Source organism: Odocoileus virginianus, chromosome 2, assembly GCF_023699985.2.
Source record: "Odocoileus virginianus isolate 20LAN1187 ecotype Illinois chromosome 2, Ovbor_1.2, whole genome shotgun sequence".
Taxonomy (NCBI): Eukaryota; Metazoa; Chordata; class Mammalia; order Artiodactyla; family Cervidae; genus Odocoileus; species Odocoileus virginianus.
In genome coordinates, this window is record NC_069675.1 from 29,399,209 (window position 1) to 29,427,144 (window position 27,936).

A 27,936-nucleotide genomic window follows, 5' to 3' on the forward strand; every position below is an offset into this window, starting at 1 on the left:
GTCTAAAATCAACTAAATTTCTTGATTCTGAATAAATGAAGGTCTTCATATACACGCCTGCTGCAACAGTTAATTTCCATGTCTTGTGATCCATTTTTCGCTTTGTTGGTAGTGGTAATGCTGTTGTAACTGAAGTGTTCTAACAATTCAGAAGAGGCTGTATTGTAAGCTCTTTATTATTTACAAATATAGTTGTCCTTCCTCACAAATCAGTATTGTCTTGCTAATTCTGTTTCCCCCTTATTTCCAGGATGAAATTATTTTATTTCTTAGAGACCCAGAAAACCCCAAGTTTAGCTGTTTGGCGAGTTTCACCTACTGCTGTTTCTCTCAACATGTTTATGTCTAAGCCTCTCTTCTGTGCTTTTAGAACCACAGGCCTTTGTTGTAATTTTCTTGGACTGGAGGCAGTAGAATGTGAAGCCAGACACTGCAGTGTTCAATCCTTATTTGGCCGTGCAAACCTTTCTTATTTGCAAACACACTGTTAAAGTGTGTTCTGGCAAACTGGTTAAGATCCAATAAGGATTGTGGGTCACCATGCCTATGTTGGCTGTTCTTTTCCAGCCTCATAGTTTGTTTATATAAGCCCAATAAAAATTCTCATTTGTGCCTACTAGACTGTCAAAACAAAGTTTTTAACTGGTAAATACTGGTCAGGGTCATTTACCCAGCATTAGAATAAGGACTGACTCTCAGATGAAGGAGACCGAGACCCACATGCTCTAGACTATAATAGTGACCCCAGGATGGTGCTAAGAGACCCTCACTACTCTCTGTTCTTTGCAAGTAGACTTGAGACCTAATTGAGATTCAGCCCAATTATGATATTTGGGACCATTTTTTGTCAGACTTGTTTTGTAAATTTGTAAGCATAGTTATGAGAGGTCAACGGGTTGGTTAGCTGTATCCAACTTGTATATAGATACTGATGAATTTTCATTTGATTGGGTTCATAGATATTTCCAAACATTATAGTCAAAAGGCCACAATAGAGCTTGAACTTCCAACAACAACACAGAAGCTCATAACAACTAATGACTGCATCCTGTCATCAGTAGTGGCACTAACAAATGGAGCAGGAAAGGTAACTTTTCTCTGGTTTATATTGATGTTAAATTAAATTCTTAAATGTACTCTTTTTTTTCCTTGAATGACATAGTAGAAAAATTAATCTGTAAAAGGATTTTAGATTATCAGACTTTCGTAAAATAAAGTTGTCTCCCTTTTCCTCCTTCCTACCTAACATGTGACACAATACGGAATGCTGTTAAATGTGATGAGTAAGTGGGTCACTCACTGTTGATGTTTTAATGAGATATTTGCTGATTCAAAGATACCAGGTGGTCTCGCTATAGATCCTGGTGTGTATTCAAGGTCTGCTCTACAGAAATTAGGGTATAGAAAAAGATTTATAAGACTTTTATTAATATTTTGTTTTTTCTCCACCAAGATTTTTGTTTGTACCTTTGTGGTTTATGTACTTTAATTCATACTTTTAAGGTGACTTCAAGACATGTCTTCTCATTGAATTCTTAATATTAGATAATGATCATTTGGATCATTAAGTACTTAATTATTGTCATAAACTGCCCGGAGTGCAGTTTCTTTAAAAATTGTTCTATGTTGGCTGACTGCTTTCAGTAGATGTCATATTCTAATTGCACGTGAATGTAAGTGAAAGTCACTTAGTTGTGTCTGACTCTGCAACCTCAAACTATATATATAGTCCATGGAATTCTCCAGGCCAGAATACTGGAGTGGGGCTTTCCCTTCTCCAGCAGATCTTCCCAACCCAGGGATCGATCCCGGGTCTCCCGCATTGCAGGTGGATTCTTTACCAGCTGAGCACAAGGGAAGCCCAAGAATACTGGAGTGGGAGCCTGTCCCTTCTCCAGCAGATCTTTCCAACCCAGGAATTGTACTGGGGTCTCCTGCATTGCAGGCAGATTCTTTACCTACTGAGCTATCAGGGAAGACATGTTCATGTGGCTGTCATCAAAGCCTTAAGTGACTAAGATTTCTCTGAGAACCACCCATACAGATAAAACTGAAAGGGCTGTATTCAGGACTTTCTTAGCCCATTTATTTCAATAAATCCAACATAATTTCTCAAGAAAATGCTAATCTCTATCTGTGTTATATACCATTATTTTTCTGACAGGTTGACCTTAGTAGGAGGGAGCATACTTTTTTCAAGTGGTTTAAGTTAATCAGAAATGGTCATATTTTATGCTAGATATTCAGTGTTATCTTTCCCAAAGTCAGACTGGTCTTTGTGACAGTTTGCTCCCGTTTAGGGCTGTAGTCAAAGAGTGTCATGAGATTCTGTCAACTCAGATCAGTGCCTACAGGACTCCTTAGCCAGATTATCCCCACTGCCTCCTCTGTAATGCTTTCATCTACAAGCATTCTGGAAACTTTCTGATGTTGATTTTAACTTTGATTCAATTAAGGAAAATCCTGAAAAAAGAGAATATTGGCATTTTACAGGAGTCTTTGTATTTGTTACTTTTTAATTAAAACTCTGGAATATTAAATTCCTGTATACTTCATAGTTTATTTTAGATTTGCTTTGCTTGAAACCTCAACAGATGTCTCAAGGAAAGGTTTTGATCTTCACTCAGAAACTTTTATTAAAATGATCTTTAAAATAATTATCTGAACTAAGTGTTAGTTGGTGGCAGCTGAATACTTAGCTAATGTGATTTGATTAAACTAAATTTTATCATTTGTAATTTTTAAAAGAACCCAATAGGAAGGTATAACATATGCATATTAAAGAACACATGGGAAATACAGAAATATTAGAGAGGAAAGAAAGTAAACTTTACCATGTACTACCATGACCTAAATGCAAATTTTAGGTATGTCTCATCTCTATGTCATGTACATGGAATATACAATTCAAGATTTTTAGAGTTTTGATTTTTCTAAATGCTACCTAACATAGAATTTCATTTGACACAGTAAAATATTAGTGAAAAAGATAACCTTTTAGACCATTAGTGAGTACTTAACTTTTTGAGCAGTGTTTGCCAAGGTAAAATACTCTTGTTTCAACAAGTCACTTTTTCTTGTTTATTGAAATTGAATACTCTTGAATGTATTCAAGACTTTAATTTTTCTGGCTAATAACCTTCTTAGACATTTTAATTTATATCACCATTACGTATAGACTGTAGATTAAAAATCATGACTCAGAAGAAATACGGTCATGGATCTTTGTTGTTGTAAGCAAATGTTAAATCTGTAAATGACAGGGGTCTACTGAATTTTCATTTTCTTTCCTCTTTTGTTTGTAATGCACAGATTGAGATTTACAGAATGAAATTTAAGTAAAAATTATATATTCAAGATGCCTGTGTCATATCTTGTGTTGGAATATGAAACAGTCAAAGTTAATATGCAAATGGAATGTATAAACCCAAACGTACATATTTTGAGCACAGGCGCAGATTTGGTGAGGTAAACAGCTCATAAACATTGTCTACAGAATAAATCAGAATCAGCCTTGGTTTTTAGGAACAGTAGAATTTGTCTAGATTAAGAGATGTGACCAGTCTGGACTGAAAATTTAAACTGATGTTGTGTTTATTATAAATCATTGCCTAAGTATTCTCTTCAAATAAATAAATGTGGGCTTTTGAGCATGTGTTGAACTTTCATTTCCATTCTCAATATCCTTAACTTTGCTCTGAAAACTGTTAGATGTATATTTTAAATATATTGGAAAACAAAATCGATCTTCTTGTCACACTTTGTTTAGATTGCATCTTTCTTCAGCAACAACGTGGACTTCTTCATTGCTTCCCTGAGCTATGGGCCCAAGACAGGGAGTGGATTCATCAGTCCTCTTTCAGCCGAATGCATGCTGCAGTATAAGAAAAAAGCTGCTGCCTATATGAAGGCTTTGAGAAAGGTTTGTGAGCTCTTGTTAACATTTAAATCAGAGGGAAAATCTGAAATAATTCCGGAGAATGGAAATAATTTCCCCACAGTTTGTGTTTATGCTTTATACAGTTTTGAGGAGCAGGGGTTGGTGGGTGTTACAAGTCTGGGAGGACTTTGGAAAGTAGGATATGACGGAGACCTAAACCTCACCTCTTAGGCCGTGTTAGACTTTAGTTTCCAGCGCCTGATAGAGTGTTTAGGGTGAGATAGCCAGGCAGTTAATAAGTGTCAAACTTAAGGAAATCTTAAGCTTGTAGAAACAAAAAAAAAATTGAAATATATTTATAATTTTTTCTCAATATAATACGAATACATGATCATTACAAAAAAATCAGAAGAAATATTTCTGTACAAGAAGAAAATTATGGTCACATCAAATTTCACCACCCAAAGGTAGCTACTGTTAACTTTGTTAGAGTATATGTCTGGCTCCTTAAAATTTTAAAGTATATACATGCATGCATGTGCACACACACCATAAAAGCAGTATATATGGATACATACACTGTTTTAGAATTTTCTTTTCCTTTTAATGCATTGTGGATATCTTTGTATATCAAAAAATTCATATCTGTACTTATAAATTGCTATCACTTTAATGCATCTAGTATTCTATATATAGTATTTCACTTTATAAATGTGTAATAATTTAATTAAGCCATCATTGCTCATGGAGTTTTAGGTTGCTTCCTATTTTTCACCATTATATGCAACACTGCATGACATATTCTTGCACATGGAACTTTGTGTATTTGTTTTTACTTTTTTCTCATTTCTTTTTAACTTTTAGTTATACATAATGCATAAAATTACATGAGAACATTATAGGTAAATTACAATTCCTAATGCCAGTTCCTTCTCAATGGTAGTTGTAGTTATCAGTTTGATGTATAACTTTCCAGACTCTTTTGGAATATTTATACTCATCTGTATAAACTTTGAACTATGTATAATATAAAGACTTTTCTAAATTTCTTTGTTTTTTAAAAAAAAACTTGTATGTTTCATTGTGTAGCTTTTTTCATTTAGAGTAAGTTTTAGAGACCTATATCAGTACATATGATGGCTACTATATTCATTTTAAATACAGCATAGAGTTCTATAGTGTAAATATTCCATGGTTCATTTAGATATTCTCCTTTTGGAGGGCATTTAGGTTGATTCCATTTTTTCCCTGTTAGAATTATACCTCAGTGGATAGCTTTGTAAATGTCTCCTTGGGTTTATGTGTGGAACTAAGCGGTGGGACATTCTAGATGATGTGATTTGCCTATTTTAAATTTTAATATTTACTGCCAGATTACCCTTAAGGGTGGTTGTACACTCCTAGCAACGTATAAGGTCACCTAAATGTTTTAATTATTAATTACTAAAGATGGAATTGTTCAGAGTGTGTAAATGTTTCACAATTTGGTAACTTTTTTCCCTGACCACACTTCCAGAAGGTTACCTGTTTATACTTTACCAGAAATAGAGGTATAAATCTAACCCATAAATTTCATTTGTCAATATCAGAGACAAGAGGTTTCTTGTTATTGTTTTATTTTTTTTGTTGTTGCTATTGTTTTAATTTGTGTTTCTTTTCTTATTGAAATGGAACGTCCTTCCATAAATTACTGTTTATATTATTCTGTCAATTCCCTATTTAAGTTATTTTCTGATTTTTAAATAAATATTCCTAATTAGGTTTGAAAAGAGCTCTCTTTGTGTTAAGGATTCTAGTCCTTTGTTTATGTTGGAAATATTTTCCCTTCAGTTTGCTGCAGTAATTTTTCAAAATTTAGAAGTTTCAATTTTTATATCATCAAGTCGTTCTTTTTCTTTATGGTGATGATTCTCACGGGAATCTTGGAAAGTCAGGATTTTCTTTTTAAGATTATAGATGTGTTCACCTGTATTTTCTTTTTTTTATTTAATATTTAGAATTTTAATTTTCTAATTACCAAAAGAGTTTTCTTTAGACATAAACATAAATTATATTAATCATTTTGATCACTCCTGAATATTTTATATGCACGCGTGTGTGTGCGTTCAGTTGCTCAGTCATGTCCAACTCTTTGTGACGCTGTGCCCTGTAGCCTGCCAGGCTCCTCTGTCCCTGGCATTTTCCAGGCTAGAATACTGGAGTGGGTTGTCATTTCCTACTCCAGGGCACCGGTTTTTTCTTTCAGTATTTTTGTGGTCTAAACTATTTAGATTGAAATCTTCAACTCATCTTGAATTTATTTATTTTGACATAAACTATGAAGTCAGGGTCTAAATTTTCTGAATTATTAGTTGGTTGTCCTTCCATGATTTATGCAGTTTACCTTTTCTCAGTTGACGTAAAAATGCAACATTTGTCACATAGTACATTTTTGTATGTGCTTTTATCTGTTTCTAGGTTTTCTGTGTCATTCTTTTCTCTGTCTATTTTGGGGCAAGTCCTTTGATTTTAGATAGTGTTGCTTATAACTGGTATGACATGTTCCCCTTCATTCTTTTTTTTTTTTTTAAAGGTTCTTTTTCACATGTACTAAAGGAACTAGTCTATATAGATACACACCTGAATTTTATTATTAAACTTCATTTAGCACTTTTATTTGTAAGATCAGGGAAATCATGCAGCTTTTTTCTTTAATTCTTATGATGCTTTCTCCATAGCCCCTCTTGGAATCTGTGCCTTATGAAGAAGCTCTGGCAAACCGCAGGGTCCTTCTCAGCTCTACTGAAAGTCGAGAAGGCCTTGCACAACAGGTATGGTGTTGAGAAGATCATGATGCTTGCTAAAGATCATGAATGTTAAATCCCCTGTGGAAGGTTTTTAACATACATCGAGTGATTTAAAAGGCTATGTAAGTAAAGGTCTAAAATTAACACATGTACCATAAGCATAATTCATTGAAAAACACTTGTTGATACTCTAAATAAGTCATCCTGATTCAGTTGGTGTCATAATTACCAATGAAGCAATATCAGCACACTTTCTCCGTGCTGATTAATTATTTAGGCTAGATTTAAATGTCTGAAATAATAAGGCAAAAAAGGGAGAAAGCTAGAGAGTCAGTGAGTTATTTTTATTTCTTAAAGGAGCAGGAATGAAAAATTTTCAGTACTCAATTGGTCAGTTGAATTTGGGGGTAGGTGGAGGTAGGCAGTACTGGTTTTTTCAGAAGTTGGTACATACTGACATTAGTTTAGCATTAGCCAGCAGTTTATTTACTTTAACACCTGGCTTGCTTTTAGTTTGGGAAATATTCCTTTTAAAGAGAGCACAGATTATCTGAGACAATGTTTTGCCTAAGCTTCCCTTGTTTTCATTTTTGGATACATATCACTTATCTTTTCAACATTAATCCGAGAGGATGTTGAAACTGAAAATTTAATCCACATAATAATTCCTAAAAAACAAAATTCCTGAGACAAACGTGAAATGTGGAGTATCTTATTTTGGATTTCTGTCTTATGTGAGGAAGGTTAAGGCTCAAAGCAATTAAGAAGTTTTTATCCAAAGTATTAATACCTAATAAGTGGCAGAATGATTTGACATCAGAGCTATTGCTTCTCCCACTCTGGCACAGACCAGCTGCAGGCTGTTCTGATAAGCACTCCAGTCTCACACCTGCCTCTCCAAATTGAGGATAATATCTACCTTGCAGGGTCTCGTTAAGGATTAACTGAGCCAATAGGAGGCGGTGTAACATGGCGAAAAGAATCAGACTAATGAACCAGACACATGAGGTCCCCAGTCCTGGCTCTGCCATTAGCTTAGTAAGGATTCCAGCTGCTGGAACTTCAGGTCTCGTCTTTGAGAAGTGAGAATTGTAGGACTGTTAGGAGGCTTCAGTGGGATACTGGCAGGAAAATAAATGAACAGTGTCTGGTACATGGTAATTGCTCAGTCATTTGGTAAAGCATTTGGAATTCACTCAAAGGTTGCTTTTATTTTTATTTAGTTCTCAAGCTTTTATTTGCCTTGAGAATTAGCTTTTAAAAAACTCCTTATTTAAGTACAACATAAAAAAAAGTATATAAATTATTAATATATTCCAGTGAATTTTCACAAGTAAACACTAACTAGTAGCTAGATGAAATTTTTAGAACAGAACATTTCTTCATGTAAGAACTGTATTTTAAAAAAATACTTGCCAGGACCCCTGAAACCTCCTGCATTCCCCTCTCCAGTTGCTGCTCTCCTCTTTCCCAAAGATAACCATAATCCTGCATTCTTTGTTTTGTTACATGATACTGAACTTTATATTAAATGAGAATTATGCTGCATCTCTTTCAGATCTGGCTTCTTTTGTTCAACATTATATATGTAATATTACATCCATCTTATATGTAGTTGTGTTTGGTCCATTTTCATTCCTGTTGAGTATTCTGTTGTGTGAATTACATAATTTATCCATTCTTACAGCTTATGGAAAAGGTCAGTTTTCATTCCAATCCCAAAGAAAAGCAATGCCAGAGAATGTTCAAACTACCGTACAATTGCACTCATTTCACACACTAGCAAAGTAATACTCAGAATTCTCCAAGCGAGGCTTCAACGGTATGTGGACTGAGAACTTCCAGATGTTCAAACTGGTTTTAGAAAAGGCAGAGGAACCAGAGATCAAATTGCCAACATCCGTTAGGTCATAGAAAAAGCAAGAGAATTCCAGAAAAGCATCTACTTCTGCTTCATTGACTACGCCAAACCCTTTGACTGTGTGGATCACAACAAACTGGAAAATACTTAAAAGAGATGGGAATATGAGGCCACCTTACCTGCCTCCTAAGAAACCTGTATGCAGGACAAGAAGCAGCATTTAGAGTATAGAACGACGGACTAGTACCAAATTGGGAAAGGAGTACATCACGATTGTTTGTTGTCACCCTGCTTATTTAACTTATATGCAGAGTACATCATGGGAAATGCTGGACTGGATGAAGCACAAGCTGGAATCAAGATTGTCAGGAGAAATATCAATAACCTCAGATATACAAATGACACCACCCTTAAGGCAGAAAGTGAAGAAGAGCTAAAGAGCCTCTTCATGAAAGTGAAAAAGTTGGCTTAAAACTCATCATTCAGAAAACTAAGATCATGGCATCTGGTCCCATCACTTCATGGCAAGTAGTTGGGGAAACAGTGACAGACTTTATTTTTTTGGGCTCCAAAATCATTGCAGATGGTGAATGCAGCCATGAAATTAAAAGATGCTTGCTCCTTGAAAGAAAAGCTATGACCAACCTAGACATTATTAAAAAGCAGAGACATTACTTTGTCAGCAAAGGTCTGTCTCATCAAAGCTTTGGTTTTTCCGGTAGTCATGTATGGATGTGAAAGTTGGACCATAAAAAAAGCTGAGTGCTGAACAATTGATGCTTTTGAAGTGTGGTGTTGGAGGAGACTCTTGAGAGTCCCTTGAACTGTAAGGAGATCCAGCCAGTGCATCCTAAAGGAAATCAGTCCTGAATATTCATTGGAGGGACTGATGTTGAAACTGAAGCTCCAATACTTTGGCCACCTGATGCAGAGAGCCAACTCATTAGAAAAGTCCCTAATGCTGGGAAAGATTGAAGGCAGAAGGAGAAGGGGACAACAGAGGATGAGATGGTTGGATGGCATCACTGACTCAATGGACATGAGTTTGAGCAAGCTCTGAGAGATGGTGATGGACAGGGAAGCCTGGCATGCTGCAGTACATGGGGTCGCAGCACAACTGAGCGGCTGAACAACAATAGCTTATGAGTATTTTTCAAGTGTTTAACTATCATAGGGCTGCTGTGGGCGTCTTACACCTGTCTTTTGATAAACATGCATATTTTTCTGTTGGGCATATATTTAGAAGTGGAATTGCCGAGTCCACATGGTGCTACTGATAAAGAACCCACCTGCCAATGCAGGAGACAGAAGAGACTCAGGTTCGATCCCTGGGTCAGGAAGATCCTCTAGAGGAGGGCATGTCAACCCTCTCCAGTATTCTTGCCTGTAGAATCCCATGGATGGAGGAGCCTGGTAGTCTACAGTCCACAGGGTCGCAAAGAGTTGGACACAGCTGAGGCAACTTAGCATGATGCACAGGATATAAGTTCAATTTTCAAAGATCCTGACAAACAGTTTTCAAAGTGTTTGTCCTGAATTCCACTCCTCCCAGCACTATGTGATAGTTCCAATTGCTCCATAAATATGTCTGTCTTTGCATTTTCTGTCTTTCATTTTAGTTTTGGGTGGTCTTAAATTGCTTTTCCTTGATAAACAGTGACAATGAATAGCTTCTTTTTTATGTTTATAGTAGTATTCAAGTGCCTGTTTCAAGTCTTTTTTCCTCTTGTTTCTCTGTTGTGTTATCTGTCTTTTTATCATTGATTTACAGAAGTTCTTTATATATTCTGGATATTAGTCCTCTTTTGGATACATGCTTCTTTTTACTCTTTGTTTATACCTTGTGATGAATAGAGATTTTAAAAAATTTTATTCTTGTTGAATTTATCAATTTATGGTTGTGCCTTTTGTATCTTATTTAATAAAACTTTCCCTATTCCAGTATCAAGTGGTTTTGTTTTCACACCTGTGAAGTAGTTTTGGTTTGCATTCCACAAAGTATTTTTTTGGCCACTAAGTTTTGTCCACATCATCCTCTAAGGTTCAGAATTCTCTGTTGCTTTCAAGGTTCAGCAGAGTTTGGAGAAGATTTCTAAACTGGAGCAGGAAAAAGAACACTGGATGTTGGAAGCACAGTTAGCTAAAATCAAGCTGGAGAAAGAAAACCAGCGAATTGCAGATAAACTGAAGAGTACAAGTAGTGGGCAGATGGTCGGGGTGGCCCAGGAAAAGGCTGCCGTGGTGACTGCTACGGGCCAGGAGGACGCGTCAGCTAAGGCTGTGCCAGAACCCATTCACAGCACCAGTGAGGTAAGTGTCTTTTTTTATATAATGGTAACTAGTGGGGATCCACCTTAGTGTTCAGACTTTACCATCTAAATTACAGGAATTAATAACAGGAATAATCCATGTGCTCTGGAAAACTCAGGTTGGTGAGCAGGGTGCCCCCTTCAAAACACAAGTTTATTCAATTCTCTTTGACTTTACATGCAAGAGTTCCCCATGGTAAGGGCTGTGTTTCTGGTGAAGATACACTAAGTCAAATTATGATGATTCTGTTTTTCCATTGAAATATATGTTACATGGGACTTATGTTTCTGACAAAGGACTAAATGCCTAACTTTTTACAGAAATGACCATAAATATGTTTTAAAACCAATTATATGGTATATTCCTAGGTAACATAAAGCTTTATGGTTTATGTATAATATAGTTAGACTTCCTAAGGCAATATAGTGACAAGTTATTTTGTAGCTTTGTATTTCTTGCCTTATATTTAATTGCAGTGATTTAGAAGGTAAGGAAACATCTCTATTGGAATTACAGAATTCAGAGTTACATGGAAAAAAATTTTCTGATTATAGTATTCTGCCCACTATAAAAAAATAACTAAAAATCTAGAAAAATGAGAAATCAGATAAAGAAGGGAAAGAAGACCCTCAAATTAGAAGGATCTCACTAAATGTATTTTTGTTAGCATTTTTTGAGAAACTTGAGGGGAACCGTGGTACTTGCTGATGGCCCTGTCCTAAGGCATGTGATTCCCCTTATAGCTCACTGATGCTATTGAAGAGCAAGTCATGGTCCCTTCACGTCTACCTTGTGTCTGATTCAGAGCATACTTAATAGTATTATATACAAATTAACTTTTATTTTCAAGATGTATAAAGACCTCACTGCACCTTAACAGTGTCAGAAACCGGGAATTATTGTTAGTTTTCTTAGATGTGATAATGATATTTTGATTATTTAGGAGAATATCTTTACTTTTTGGAGGTAAATGCCAAAGTACTTAGAGTAAGATATCATCATATTTGCAGCTTACTTTCAGATACTTCAGGAAATGTACACACACAGATAAATAAAGTAAATGTAACAAATTGTTCATTATCAAATGTATTAATGTATTGATAATACATTGGTAAATGTTTAAATGTATTAATAGATTGTGGGTGCACAGGTGTTTATTATCCTTTTTCCCCCAAGTTTACTATGTGTTTACATATTTTCATACTAAAATAGAGGAGAGGAAAAAAGAATTAAAATTCTTAGAAAAGTGGAAAACATACAGCAAACTTCCTGGAGCAGTGACCTGAATGGCCAGTATGCTCACCGGAGAATCCTATGTAAGCCCCGACAGTGAGGTTGAGTCCTAGCCGCAGGTGTTGTTCTCTCCCCCTGACAAGGGAAGGTAACTGCCTAGAAGGACATTTAACCAACAGAACAGAATTCTGACATCAGTTTAGGTACCATTTGGGGAAGTGCAACATTGCCAGCACTCATCTGTGGACTTCCCTTCAGAGTCTGTCTCATTGATCAGGTCAGACTGAATGTTTTCATGATCTTTATTGCTAAATTACTTTCTAAAGGACTGTATTAGTTTATACTGTTTATCAGCAGCATATGAGAAAATGCCCACAGCAGTGAGAAAATGTTTAGTTATTAGGATCACCAAGAAACTATCTTTAGGTCTTCTTGCCTGCTTTGGAAATAAGTGTAGAAATGCCTCGAAGAGTTAAAAACTGTTCTTCCTCTCTTTCTTCTCAGACCATTTGTTGAGTTTCAGTAAAAATGGCTAACAGCATTTGGATAGAGAAAGTAGTGATGGTCATTATCCATTACTGCTGTATGACAGAAATCATGAATATGGTTATATATCTGAAGGGCCAGCTTGTGTTGAAAGATGATTTGTATCGAAAGATGATTGATTTGAGGGTGATCTTCCAGAACTCCTTTGCAAGTGTGCTTTTGTTTTATTTTTTTTTCAATGTTTCTTGTTTCATTTTACATTTTGGCAACAACGCACGGCTTATGAGATGTTAGTTCCCCAACCAGGGATTGAAACCAGGTCCACAGCAGTGAAAACACCAAGTCCTAACCACTGGCTCACCAAGGAATTCTCCTTAGTGTGCTCTAAAACAATGTGAATCGAGAAGAGAAAAAATATGACAAGGGTTTAAGCTGTTGTGTTTAAAGTATAAACAGTCTGTTCTAAAGCTTTTTCTCCCTTGTGTTCTAGATTGGAATTTTAACCAGGACATCTGACAGTGAGGTATGTGTGCTTAACATCATGTTGTTTGCTAGTCAATATCTGGCCACATGTTTGTTGACAAAGTCCAGCAAAAGTCAGCTTCATCTAATTACATTTCTGACAGTTCTAGTCAGTGTGAATCCATGTTATTTTTCTCTTGGGTCACTGTTAACTGTCACCAACAAATCACAGCCTGTTTCTGTAATTGTCTTCTTGAATGACTTGACTTGGCAGTTTGACAGGGTGTGGCATGAGCTTGCTGGTATGTGGCTGGAGGCTGCGAGCCATTACCTTCCCAGTGGGCCGGCTGGCAGAGCAGGGCTTTTCAGGGGCTTGACCATCAATGGGCTTGTAGTTCTTTCCAGCCCTCACGTGACTGAATCCAGGTCAGATTTTGGCCTGTCAAATAGGTTTGCACCTTTTCGTTTTGAAATGTTGCAAGTGTAAACTTACAAATAATCATTAAAAGAACGCTGAAGTCATTCAGCTTAACAGTCAGAATGGTGAGCTGGCAAACATAGTTCAAGTTGGTTGGTAAATTCTTTGGTTTTCTTACTGGCCTTATACTTTAGGTAATCTTGAACTTCTGCATATACTTTTAAACTCAACTGAGTAGGTGCCATTGCTAGAGTAATTAGCAGAAAACTAGTCTGGGACAAGGGCCATAAATTGTTCATTATAGAAATAGTTTAATTTGTTAGTATGTTTAGAAGCATTAGAGCTATCTTAAGATAATTTGAGGGAAAAGAATGTTCATATTTCTAGGAATACCAATAAATGCACCCCTTCTCCCTATTCTCTAGTTAGTGGAAGACATAGGAGGCAGGCAGATAGAGATTTTGAAAGTTAGGTGTGTGGCACCTAACTGAGAGACATGGCCCCATGGCTGGGGGGCCTTCCAAGACTTCACTTCTGCTTTCTTCTCTTGAAGCCACACCTTCACTGTGAGACAGGCAAGGAGCTAAATAAAAGCATCTGTCCTATTTAGAGTTTTTCCGAAAGGTGGGAAAATTATGATTTCCCATCACATTTCAAATGAAAATGTATGAAATGTCTTCTTCTTTTTATTTGGCTAAAGTGATAGTAATCTTTTTTTTTTTCCCCCTCTTAGAACTGCTTCATCCCACTGGCATTTATTTACTGAGTTATGTGTGCTTTCTTTAGGCTCCAGATGTGGAATCTCGGGAAGACTTAATCAGAAATCACTACATGGCAAGGATAGTGGAGCTGACGTCTCAGCTGCAGCTAGCTGACAGCAAGTCAGTGCACTTTTATGCAGAGGTGAGTGGAGAGTCAACTGGATCAGGTGGATTTTCCTAACCCCTTCGGCAATTAGGTCACTGTCTTGGCCTCTTGCTGTTCACCACAAAAGAAAGGTCAGAGTCAGTGTGTTTGCAATGTGGATTTGGTTAGAGTTCATGTAGATTGGTCCACATAACAATGAAAAATCTTTATCTGATAGACTTTCTTAGGGTTATATAACATGTTTTGGAACATTATTATTATAGATTCCTTGTTTTAGAGAGTTATAAGCTGGTAACATTCATAGGTGAAGGAATTTTCATTTAGGGAAATTCAAAGCCAAGTATGCCTTTGTTTCTCTTTAGTGTACTCTTTAGTTTGTAAATGACAACTTGTGGTAATGCTGCTGCTGCTGCTGAATCGCTTCAGTCATGTCCAACTCTGTGTGACCCCATAGATGGTAGCCTACCAGGCTTTCCCGTCCCTGGAATTCTCCAGGCAAGAACACTGCCATTTCCTATGCCAATGCATGAAAGTGAAAAGTGAAAGTGAAGTCGCTCATTCGTATCTGACTCTTAGCGACCCCATGGACTGCAGCTGCCAGGCTCCTCCGTCCATGGGATTTTCCAGGCAAGAGTACTGGCATGGGTTGCCATTGCCTTCTCCGTTGTGGTAATGAGTTTTTATAAATGACAAAATGTAAAATATAACCTCTTTCAACCTTTAAAAAATATAAAACGTTGCTTTTTGTTACATTTTTTTCTTCCATTACCGTATAATTCATTTTCTTAAGAGGATTAGAAAAACACTATGCAAGATAATAAAATTATACAAATTCATTGATGAAGAGGAGAAAATGAAAGAAGAAATTACAGATATCAAGAAGTGAGAAACAAATTATAAGATAGAATGGATATCGCTCAACATATAAGGATACTTGTCTCTGATTAGAAACTTTTTCTTTAAAGGTTAGTTGTAGATGTCGACAGAGATGTATAATCCTTTAAACTGTTAAGGAAATTGACAAAGGAAAGATCGCACCCTTTACTAGAATGTGACTTTGTGATTTTCTCCTGTTCTGCAGAGACAAGGGAGGCTGATAGGAAGCCAGGTGCTCGGAGTGAAGAGAGGCTTTGCTTCTCTCTTCCTGCTGAAATAAACGATATGCGTAGCTTAGTGTTGCATACCTGTTTGAGAAGATGATCAGTGGTGATAGCTGTTGGATTGTAGAAAAGTGAGGACAGCAAGTTGGATGCTGCAGTGCCTTGCGATTTGAACCATGTGGCACAGTACATCATCTTGTCCTGGTACTTGTCTTGGATCCCTAACTACCTTCTGAGTTACTCTCCCAGACTTGATTGTCATCCTCACAAGGACCTGTGTTTTGCAGAGCTCTCTCTCTCTTTCTCTGGTTCAATGCTGAGCACATAGATATGTGATTAATAGAGAGTGGTTGATTTGGTTGGCTGAACTTGCCTGAAGTTCTCTTATGAGGAATGAATTGAGTAACTGGGGAATTTCTGAGGCTATTTTATTTCCAAGAGATTTGCTTATCTTAGTAAATTCTTTTAGCACAATTGTGATACAGGAATTTTAAAATTGTTCTAGTTTTTCCTTGTCTGTAAACAGGAAGTGGTGACCCTTAGTATGACTTTACTGGAATGGTCAGTCTGAGCATCTGATGTTGACACAGCATCCAAATGTGTCTCAACAGATTCTCCATGTCAACCTCATGGTTTATCAGAAAATTTAGTGATCCTTTTAATGGCACACCTTCTTTGAACAATAGTATGAAATAGAATTTTTCTTTTTTCTTCTTCATGTACTGTCTCCAGATAGCCTCAGTTTAGTAGACCCCCCCCGCAAAACAGCCAGCTGGGGTCTTCAGACTGCTCTCACTTTTTTTCCCCCCATCAATAAAATGAGGCTGTAAAGATTTTATTGTTCCTGTGATATGGTCTCCAATAAAGGACTTAAAACACAAGAAGTAAAGTATCTGAGAATTCATACTGTTTGATGCCACTGATCACTTTGGAAATAACCACTTCCTTTCTCATCCAGCGTACATGAATCTTGGGTAAATGTAGAAAAGAAACTTCTTATGCTTTTTGTAACCTGTGGTCATCAGGCTAGAGCTTGGAAAGAAGTACCGATGAACTTGGGTTAGTAGATGTTTTTTTCCTCATTAAACTGATGTGAGTGAGGACCATTTACATTTCTTATGTGTGCTCAAGGGTATGGTACAGGGCCTATGGCTATTCAGCAGATGTTTGTGGAGTGGAGGGAGGAAGTGTGGTCTTGGGGACTGTTTTCTAGTAACCTTCCCTGAAGTAAATTCGGTTTGGGGAAATGCTTCCTGAGATAATGGAATGTTTTCTGATTCCACAGTGCCGAGCACTCTCTAAAAGACTGGCCTTGGCTGAAAAGTCTAAAGAGGCACTGACAGAAGAGATGAAAGTAGCCAGTCAGAGCATCAGCCGACTTCAGGTGAGTTTCATGTTACCTCCGCAGTATTAATATGTTTTCATTAAAAGTTCTTAGGCTGAAAAATCAGCATTTCCTGTCAAAATGGTGACATTTGACCTCTAGATATAGTACTTTTCTTATCATTTTATTTCTAGCTCATTTTCAAGTTACAGCTCCTTTATGGCTGGCAAGAAGTGGTTGTATTATTTGTTTCTCTACTTTGATTTTAATTATAAATAGTTTTTAGTCAGCATCTCTTTAAATAATCCTGATTTATCCATAGTCCTTCCTTTTTCTCTTCCTCCCAGTTGACAATCCCTGTCATGGCTGGCCCGAGGTGTATTCTGTTCATGTGACTCAGTTCCTTCTCTGCTGATTCATAAAACTGACATAAACTGAAAGATAGGGCTGCAAAATATTCCTTCTTACTCACTGCTTTGTTTTAAAGCCTTGTTTCCAGAAGCCTTTATTAAATATAAACATGCCAGAGGCAAAGAAATAACTCATTAACAGCAATACACACTTCCTTCTGGTTTCAGATTCATTTATCAGATTTTCTAGAATCACAAGATTAGATGTTAAAAGGCCGAAGAGAGCCTGAGAGATGAGAGGAATGAAGAAGGTACTTTTTCCAGGGAGAGGCCTGCCCAGAGGGCTGTGGGATCCCCATCACGTGTGGGATGGTGGGAATGTGCCAGAGACTACCTCCCTCGCCTCACCAAAGGCTCAGGAAAACCTGAGGGAAAGATCATGAAGCCCTCTTGTGTTTTTTTTTTTTTTTGGTGACACTTTTATACCTGGCATAGAAGGAAACTCATTTCTGCAAAGAAATTCAGAACCCATTTTGAAGGCTGAGAAAAACTTCTTCGCCATTTTTACTGGTTCTCTTGTTAGACCTGTGGCTTAACCTGCTTCTTAATTGACCAGATAGGTCATCTTGTTAGGTTGCTTCTCCAACAATTTTTTTTTTTTTTCTTAAAAAAACTGGAGTGGTATAACTGGTGGATTTTGCTTTCTCTCTTCTTTCTCCTCTGGCCGTTCAGGATGAGCTGACGACTACCAAGAGGAGCTACGAGGACCAGCTCAGTATGATGAGCGACCACCTGTGCAGCATGAACGAGACGTTGTCTAAGCAGAGGGACGAGATCGACGCGTTAAAGATGTCCAGTAAGGTAGGGGGCCTCCGAGGGGCAGCGCTTAATATTTATGTGTTGCGTTTAAGGTGCTTCGTTGCCGTGTGTCTCAGGAGCAAAGGGATAAGAGATTTGAAGTGTTTACAAATCATTTCACTTGCCCTCTCATCCGAAAGTAAGATGAAGATTGTTTGATTGAGTTACAAGTTGAGAGAAGGTCTGACCTTCAGGCCCTAACTCTGTGTTGCTTGCTTTTTGGTATTTGGGGCGTTTCTGCTACTGTTCTGTTAGTTAGGAGCACTCTTCAGAGGGTTTATGATGGGGATTGCTCTTTATTTATATGAATCTAAAATGGTCTCATTGAAAAGTAACCTGCTTAGCAAATTTATTCTCATAACATATCCATATAACCTAGGACTGTTTTGTTCTTTTAATTCCAAAGACTTCTTAAATTTCATTTCCCATAAAGCCTCTGATTGTCCAGGCTGGGGTCAGTAGATATGGGTAGTGTTTTTGTGTTGAAAGGCATATCCATGTATCATGTCTCTTTGTTGTATCATTAAACACACACACACACACACACACTCTCTCTCTCTCTCTCCCCCCCTCTCTCTCTCACCATGAGAGGTAGGCTTCAAGAGGCCAGCGAACTGACTTCATGCTTGATCTCAGATGCTTGGCATATTTTGGTAACTCAGACAACACCCTGCCACCAGCAGCTTGGATCTGCTGTCTCCAGCCTGTGCTCTTTGCAGTCCATGCCGCCCCTCACTGATCTTGCAGGCATGTACTGAGTTCCTGCTGCGTGCTGGCTCTGGGAAGGACATAGAAATGAACAGACCATAGCTTCATTTTCGCATCTGCCACTGGTGGTGCAGAGCTGCATGATGCTCAGTTGGTGTCTCCTTGCAAGTGTATCATGTTAATGCACTAGAATCTGCCTTATAGAATTTTGTTCCTCCGTGTAGTTTGGTGCTATTGATTGGCATCTGGCTGCTTCAGAGAATGTCTGTGATGCTTTTCTGGGACATCTTGTGATGGTTGTGACCAGCCTATGTAGTTCTGATTAGGGTTCTCCAGTTACTGGTGCTTGGGGAAACTTGAGCTTGTAAATAGTGGGTAGGGTATTGGTCCTTCTAATGAATGCCTCCTTAACCCTTTTGGCCTCTTGGTATTCCATCAGGGCAGTGGCTGACTCATGTAGAAAGCACATGTGTTAGTGGGAGTAGCAGGAGAAAGCCTGCTTTTAGCACCTAACATTTGAAGAAAAGTAGCAGTCATTATAGGGAAAGTTTTCAGACCTCAGAGATGCAGAGAGCATTTGGTTCTGAATTGAGGAGGGTTAATGTTGGGTATTGGAGAAGGAAATGGCAACCGACTCCAGTACTGTTGCCTGGAGAATCCCAGGGATGGTGGAGCCTGGTGGGTTGCCGTCTATGGGGTCGCACAGAGTCGGACACGACTGAAGCGACTTAGCACCTTAGCAGCAATGTTGGGTATAGGGGCTTTGCTGGTGGCAATCGAGAGACCTGGGTTTGATCCCTGGGTCTGGAAGATCCCCTGGAGAAGTGAATGGCAACCCACTCCAGTGGAATTCTCCTGGAGAATTCCAATGATAGAGGAGCCTGGTGAGCTATAGCAAAGCTCATTGTCCCGAAGGTAATTAACTGTATTGCAATCACTTTGGGAGTGAAGAAATTTTTAAGCCTTCTTGGAAGTTTTTAATCTAGTCCTTCCCCTGGTGGCTCAGAGGGTAAAGCATCTGCCTACAATGTGGGAGACCCGAGTTCAATCCCTGGGTCAAGAAGATCCCCTGGAGAAGGAAATGGCAACCCACTCCAGTACTCTTGCCTGGAAAATCCCATGGACGGAGAAGCCTGGTGGGCTACAGTCCATGGGGTCACAAAGAGTCGGACACGACTGAGTGACTTCACTTTAGAATATCTATTATTAATAATGCTAGAGTTAGCGATCCTTCTTTACTTTCTGGTTTCTGTTGTTAACCTTTCTTTGATCTTTCTGTGGTCCCTATATTTTGTCCCCCCCCCCCATTTATTAGTCATTTAAATTGCTATAGCATCAGATAGCTGGGTTGACATGGTCTCCATTGGATATCAAGTAAACATCCTGAAGCCATTTGTTTGCTGTTGTCTTGCTCTGAATGTCTGTGTTCTGCAACCATTTCCCATGTGCATGAACTGAGTATTTGTATGTAATAGTTAAATGTAGGAATTAAATTAGAATGCTTTCCTAAAAAGTGAACTTCTCCAGAAAAAAGAAAAGTTACGTGAAACTGGAAAGTCCAAATCTCTGTATATGAGGGAATCAGGAATTAAGTTAAGACATCTTCCAAGTTGCTGTCAGCTGGTTTCTGAGCTTCCTTTTATCCTGAGATTATCATTGCCACTGGGATGTTGGTTGGCACATATTAAAAATAAGTTCCTATTAAGACCTTTTAAAAGGTGTTCATTTCAACAGCAAAGGAACAAGTTTAGGCTAAAATATTTTATTCAGCTTTATGAAATCATAAAGTACCTTGTCTTTGAAACAAAATGAATATATGAGGTTTGATAAATCCAAGATATGCTTTCTTTTCTTTATTACCTGAGCTCAGACACCAGGGAAATAAGGTAGATGGAGAAAAGTGGGGAGAGTGAAGAGTAACAAACTGCTCTGTGATTCCTAAATAAAAGTTAGTGATGCAAAGTTATCAGCTCTTCTCCCTCTTGGAAGCTCAAGTTTTCCACAGTGAACTATGGCTTCCATACAGCTTGAACTCTAAACTGTGTGGATGATTTTTCTAGAAGTTGGCCTTCTTATTGTTGATATTTTTCTTTGCACAGGGAAATTCTAAAAAGAACAAGAGTCGATAGTTTGCGGATAGCAGGTTGGCGACTTCTTTCCAGAGCTGCTACTGCTGAGCGGAGCTGCGGGGCCGACCCTCCACGTCCAGTGCTGGCCGCCTTCAGGAAGCTGGAGTGTTGTTGGACCTAGTAAAGTAGTCAGTGTTGTAAATGGCCTTGAAATATTTAAAATATATTTGTAACCAGTAAGGCAAATACAGAACTTGATGTTGACAGTGAAATGGAAAACAGCACACATGCGTGGATATTATAGGTTTCCTTATGCTGTTTTTACTGTGCACTTTTTAAAATTAGGTTTTAATTTCAGTATGTAAGAACAACAAATATTTTGTATATTTTCAAACTCGATGATATGGTAATCAATTTGGTATCTATGGAATAGATATATGTTTCTGGATAAAAAGCTTACATTGTCAAAATGTCATTACTTCTCGCTATAATTGAAAACAGTCTCCAATTCTTTTTGAAGACTTATTCATTCTCTCTGTCTCTCTTTTCTCTGTTCTGGAGGGATTGGGCCTTGAAAACTCCAGATCTTGTTGGTTTATTATCATTGTCATCAGCTCTTCAGTACCTTCTCTGTGTTGGAATAATAGCTTAAGGAAATTGATGTCAATAAATTCATACTTATATCAAACTTTCAGTCTTTGGACAATCTGATGAAGGAAACTGGAACATATTAAAGTAGGCATCACAGAATGACCAAATCCCAATCCCAGTTGATTTAGATATAATCTTTCTAATCCTTCAAATTGGAATAATTGTACAGTTAATCCTTTATTAAGGCTTTGAGTACCTCTCAGGGTACTTGTAACTATACTTCGGGCAAGGTTGCTAAGCCCTTTCAGGCTCCTGTTGGTTTATTTCATAAGCGTTGTGTCATTTCAGTGTGCATTTCAGAAGTGTCTCTCCCAGCACCTCCCTCCCCAAGTCTTTAGTTGCTCCTTTCCTTGGAGTCTCCTGCACATGCCCATTTCACCCATGTCTACATCCCCAGGCTGAAGCCCCTCCTTCCCCACCCACCTGCCTGCAGCTTCATCTCCTTTGAGCCTCTTCTCCGGGCAGTCGCTGGTCACCCTGCAGCACCTGAGTGCTCAGCACCAGCTTCCCTCTGCGCTCAGCACAAAGGCCAACTCCTCGGCCTCCGCCCCATGCTCTTGGCTGCCTGCTGTACAGACAGACTGGCTGTAGTGCCCCGTCTTCACAGTGATGGAAGTGTTTGGATCCTGCCTCAGGGATCTCCGGGTGAGCCTGCCGGTCCCGTCCTCGCTAGCCCCTTGGCCCTTTCTGTTTTGTGTGATCTGCTCATTTTTATTCTCTGTCAACTGAACCAGCTGCGCTCACTGTAGCTGCGCCTAAGCCCCCGAGCGCCATGTTGCTTAGCTCCACCATAAACCTAGAGTTTGCAGCCCCTGCTATGCCCTCAGTGTTCTGTGACCCTGCATTCTGAATTCCTCGTCCATTTCTGTTCTTCCTTTGGAGGGTTTGGGGCTAAGGAGTGTTGTCATCTGGCTTATGCTTTAATGGAATCTTGGGTTGCTAGGCTGAAAATCGATTGTAGGGGAGCAAGGTTGGAAGTAAACACAAGAGTTGGGAGGCTATTCAGTAGCAGGAGGCTGTTGAGAGATGATGGTGGACTGGACCATGCTGGAGGCAGTGGAAGTTGTGCGAAGGCTATTTCTGAATTTGTTTTGAAGACAGTAGAGAGGAATTGCTGAAATCGCAACTCTTTCCCCTCTGTACTTCTATTACTCTTTATACTTCTATTATTCTTCTCTGCTTTTACTCCTAGTACTTATCATAACCTAACCTACAATATGTTTTGCTTATTTATCTTGTTTATTGCCTGTTTCTCCCCTTTAGAGGATACAGTTCCATAAGGGCAGGTTTTTGGTCTGGTTTGCTCACTGTATCTAAAACACTGCCTGGCATTCAATGAATGTTTGTCAAAAGGATGCTGCCAGGGCAGGAATGTGGAGTGTGAGAGAAAGAAGAGTCAGTCAAAGGTGAAGCCAGGGATTTTGACCTGAATGCACCTGACTGCAAGGGAAGATCGAGGGAGTAGCATCTTGCTTCTACCTGGCTATGAGTTAAGCTGAACTTCTAGGAGTCACCTTGACTTCCTCCTCACTTCACATACCTCGCTTTTTATCTTGTCTTGCTGAACCTTCCTGCCTTTTCACATGTCTCGGCTCTAACTTCTTATTTGATGCCTTACATTGAGTCCTGGCTGCCTGCTGCCTGGATGACTCACTTGTCTTCCTGTTCTGCAGTCATCTCTCTCCACGTAGCACATTTCTGCAGAGCATCTCCTGGATGGAAAGAAAGCCTTCACAGCGGCCCCTCATTGCACTCTGGCTGTGGTGTGTACACATGAGACGTGTATACTAACTGTCACTCCCTTTTTCCTTGTTCTCCTCCAGGCACCCGCCCCCCGCCCCCCACCTTGCTGTAGTCTCTGTCTACCTTTATGAAAATCCTCAGACCTCTGGGTCAGGAAGAGTGTCACTTCTCCTGAGAGATGGGCCTGCTTTTCTCTTAGAGAAAATGGGAATCTTGGGTTGTGTCCTTCTTTGCTTTGCTGGCCGAGACTTGTATCTGTCCCCAGCTGAGAGCTGCCAGAGCCCCCAGACCCGCGGCCCCTATCGCCCAGCATGGTGCCTGGTCCCCCAGACCTGCTGGCCATCCTTGTGGAATGCTTGACCTCTGTGTAGGGGTCAGTGCCTCTGGGAGGTTTCCTGGGTCTGAGGAACAGGGCGGGACTGTAGAGGGTGCAGTTGGTTTCCTGGTAAAACTGTCCCTTTTTAACTTAATTGCTAAGATCTTTGTTCTCTAGGCAGAGTCTCTTGCCAAAGCATATAATGACCACCACTGGTTAACCATTTATTCAAGTCAGGCATGGTAAAGACTTGACTTACTTCATTTAAACTTCCAATAACTGTATCTCATTGGTGCTATTACTGTCCCTGTTTTACAGTTAGAAAACTAAGGCTTAGAGAGGATAAGCAGTTTGTCCATAGTCACACAGCTAGTCCATGTGGGGCCAGGATTCAGATCCAGGCTTGTCTGATTCCAGAGCCTGGCTTATTCACTACTGTAGTATGAGCCTTTTGAATTGGGGACATTTGGTTCTCTTCCTACAAGTACTATATATTTGGAGGATAAAATATTAAATTTCTCAGTAACTCCTGTACTTCATGCAACTTTCCCTTTCCATGTCTTCAGTAAGTATTCCTATCCCTTCTTTCAGCATTTATTTAGCTTCTTGAGCTAATGGCCTGGGTACAAGGTTTGCCTTTGATACGATTTTTTTCTTCTCTGACCCTTACTTTTATTTACATATTCCTCATTACATAAACCTTCCTAGCTACCAAATTCTGAATTTAATAAATTTATGCCATGATTCTGCCCCTTCCTTATAATCCACTTTCTGTATAAACTTTGTCATTTTTTTTTAAAGGAATTTTCTAACCACAAAACTAGAGATGAGTATGAACCCTTATGTTTCTATCACTTCTTACAAACATTTTGTTAATCTTGTTTCATCTTTTTTCCACATGGCTTCTTTTCCTGGAGTATTTTAAGGCAGGTCCCAGACATTGGACCATTTCCCCTGTGAACACTTCAGTCATGCATACCTTTTGTAAAAATGAGAGCACTAACTTCTTAATCTGCCTCACCCATTGCATCATTCATTCAGCAAGTCTGTGCCTGCTGAGTGCTTGGTGCAGATGAGACTGTGATAAGCAAAACAGTCTGCTGGCTGCCCTTGAGAGCTTACAGTCTGCTAGTGAAACAACAAAGTGATCCTGTAAATGCATAATTACAAACTGCCATATGTCCTCCGTCTTGCCCTGGGCTTGTCTCAGACAAGGCGGCAAATGAGAGATAAAACATAGAGGCTGCTATTCCTTTATTAAATGTCTGTATTTTTACCAAAATTATAAACTCAATTTGAGTCAAGCTGTTCTGAAATACATATTACAGGAATGTCCCTGGTGGTCCAAGACTCTGTGCTCCCAATGCAGGGACCCGGTTTGATCCCTGGTCAGGAACTAGATCCCACATGCTGCAACTAAGAGTCTGAATGCCACAACTAAAGATCCTGCATGCTGAAACTAAGACCTGGCACAGCCAAATAAATATTTAAAAATAATACTTATTACAAAGAGAAAACAAGGCAAAAGGGACAAAGTCTCCTGATTTTCACGCTCATTTCATGCTCCCCAGAGAAAAGCACTTTCACTCACTGTTTTGATCTATCTCCCTGTTTCTAAATGACATGCTACTTTCACTTTTCCTGTTAGGCATTGTCTGTTGATTTTGCAGTTAGAAGGTGAGGATTTGTCTCTGTTTCATCTGCCTCCCTTTCCCTGCTACTCACATACATATACACGCTTTCTGTTTTCCTGTTGTCTCTTCAGACTACATCAACATTTTGATTAGATTGATATTCCATGTATATTTTAGTATGATCTTTTAAAAGCTGTTGGTAACTGAGTCATGTAATGTACTGCAATGCCTTTTCCTTTCTTGTACAACCTTTTTTTTGTTTTCCCTGGAGTTAATAACTGTATCTATCTGTCTTCCATGGTGCTTATCACTAATTCATTCCTAAATTCTCTCCCAGGTGCCCAGTTGTATAATTCTCATCTCAGTGTGATCAGATTCAACTGGGTGTTTAGCCAAATTTATCTTCTTCAAGAAGTCTCTCCAAGGGGATTCCCTTGGAGAATCCAAGGGGATTCCAGTGGTTAGAACTCAGTGCTCTCAATGCCGGGGCTCTGGGTTTGATCCCTGTTCGAGAATTAAGATCCCACAAGGCATGTGGTGCAGCCAGACGAAGGAAGGAAAGGAAGAAATCGCTCCGAGAGTCCTTTGATATGTGCTAGGCTATCCTGGTTGATCTCTTGGCCAGCAGTACTGCTGCTGTCTTGGGATCTCCCTTCCTCATCATCCTGGGCATCGTGTCTCCTCTTAAAATAACTCTCCACAAGCCTCTCCAGTGAGTGTCTTTGTCTCTACTTGTCATTGCTCTGCCCTCTCAAAGAATCGTCTCTTCTGTCTAGGCCTCTTAAAACATGGAAAGTGAAAAATGAGAAATAATTCTCAGTCCAGGAACAGATAGGGACTCAGTTGACTGAAGTTCATGTAGAAGCAAATAAAAAGGACTTTAATCATTCATTGATTCCTGGAGGTGATGGAATTTTCAGAACTTACTGAAACAACATTTCTGATTTTTTTCTTCATTAGATACTATATGCTTATTGTGGAAAATTTGGAAAATGAGGAAAAGTGTTGAATACACATCTTTTTGGAGATTCAGCTATTAATATTTGTTTATTCCTGTTCTTTTTTCATGCATATATATGATAAATGTTTTCAGTAAAAATTGGGATGATAAGAAATTCCAAATGAGAAAAAGAGGCTCTTTAATATGAAGTCAGGGGTGGGTGGGGGGTATAGGTTTGCTGGCTGCACAACTCCAGGGGGCATTGTTCACATTCTGTTCTGTAGCAGGCCTGGGTGAAGGGAGAAGATGCTCCAGGTTCAGCTTGAGCAACTGTGATAAATAGCATGTATTTTGGTTTGTCATTTTTACACACCACTCCCCATTATGCTTGTTATAAGCAATACTGCTCACTTTTCAAAGCTGATAAATAAAACTGGATTCTCCACTGCTTTCGGGAAGACACTTAACTCCACCAGTTATGCTAACAGATAGGTTTTAGCAACACAATCATTTCCCAAGTTTTTAGCCACTAAAACAAAACAAAAATTCATCTGCACTATTTCCAAACAAAAATGTGAGAGAAAAAAAAAAATGAGGAACCAATTAGTTGAGAAAGCCATTAACAATGGAGCAAAAGGCTCTCTCCAAATGATCATGAATTAAAGCTTTCTTCATCATAAAAACCCTCAGACAGAAAAATGAGCAGTTTAGAGTCTTGTTCTATGCAGCATTGACCCTGGAAGTTGTTCCCAGCTCTTAAAAGGCTGGAGATAGCAACTTGGTTGATGAAGGCTAAGAAACCATCTGGCAGGGCCACACTGACAAGGAATAGTCTGTCTTGGGACAGAAGAGAAGCTTCTGTTCTCGGCTGAGGGCCACGTTCTCAGACACTGTGGCGATAAATGGAAAGCTTGTCAGTAAGTTTTGCCTGTACTATACATTTTTAAGCAGTTTGGTAATTAACTCCAAAATAGGAAACTAACTGGCAATCAGAGCATTAGAGCAGGAAAACCCATTACATTTTTTCCAAATCTTTGAAAGAAAAGGTCATAGAGCAGGATTAGAATAACTGTTTTTGTAAAGAGAGGATCAGAAGAATTGACTCCTGCGTGGAAACATGCTGAAGGCTATTATTGTCTGGCTTGTAGGTGTAGGCACCTCAAAAGGCACCTCCCCCACTTAAATCCTTTGTATTGTTTTAAATGATCTCTGCTCCTTCAGTGGCCCCACTGCTCCCCAAACACCAGAGGGATAGCTGGGTGGTGACACCTCATACGTCCAAGAACAGAAAAAACATGGTTCAGTTAACTAACAAAAAACATGTTGCTTACTCTCTCACTTAGAGGCTGAAGAATATTTTCCCTTAAAATATGGAAAGTGAAAAATGAGAGAGAATTCTCAGTCCAGGCAGAGGAGGGACTCAGTTGGCTGAAGTTCACGTAGGAGCAAAAAAAAAAACTTTAATCATTCATTGCTTCCTGGAAGAGATGGAATTTTCGGAACTTATTGAAAAAACATTTCTGAATTTTTCAGCTTTCCTATATTTCTTTGGGTACCGCTTCTGCTATGTTGTCAACACATCTCATGTTGTCATTTTCACATATGCCGTCTCCCTCAATAACTACAGGTGCCGTGAAGCAGGAACCATGCCTTATACTTACTCCCTGACAGTGCCTAGCAGAATGTCTTATGCACAGTAGGTGTTCAGTTAATGCTAATTGGATACATATGAGGAAGCAGGCCAAGGTACTATATACAACAGTAGCTCAAGCCATACCTAGGGGTGTCCTATCTCCAGAACAAAGGATAGCCAGTCTCAGGCCATTCTGGGTTGATTAAGCGATCATTCCTCTATGTATTATTGATTTCATTTGGCATTGTCAGTGAGGATGTACGCTTTTTATTTATCTCTGGAAATTGCTTTTGAAAGAGTATTTAAG

General features: G+C 38.9%; 1 protein-coding gene across 1 annotated transcript in view; it reads left to right on the forward strand.

Annotated features, from left to right (window-relative positions):
• Window positions 1-21,400, forward strand: part of PPP1R21 (protein phosphatase 1 regulatory subunit 21) — a 63,829-nt gene extending 42,429 nt beyond the window's left edge. Inside the window, exons 14-22 of the mRNA XM_020894135.2 lie at window positions 960-1,087; window positions 3,770-3,922; window positions 6,598-6,690; window positions 10,595-10,837; window positions 13,047-13,079; window positions 14,223-14,339; window positions 16,689-16,787; window positions 17,810-17,938; window positions 20,743-21,400. Of these exons, the coding sequence (XP_020749794.1) occupies window positions 960-1,087; window positions 3,770-3,922; window positions 6,598-6,690; window positions 10,595-10,837; window positions 13,047-13,079; window positions 14,223-14,339; window positions 16,689-16,787; window positions 17,810-17,938; window positions 20,743-20,772 (1,025 nt within the window). The 3' untranslated portion in view covers window positions 20,773-21,400. The remainder of the gene's footprint in view (window positions 1-959; window positions 1,088-3,769; window positions 3,923-6,597; window positions 6,691-10,594; window positions 10,838-13,046; window positions 13,080-14,222; window positions 14,340-16,688; window positions 16,788-17,809; window positions 17,939-20,742) is intronic.
• The last annotated feature ends 6,536 nt before the right edge of the window (window positions 21,401-27,936 follow it).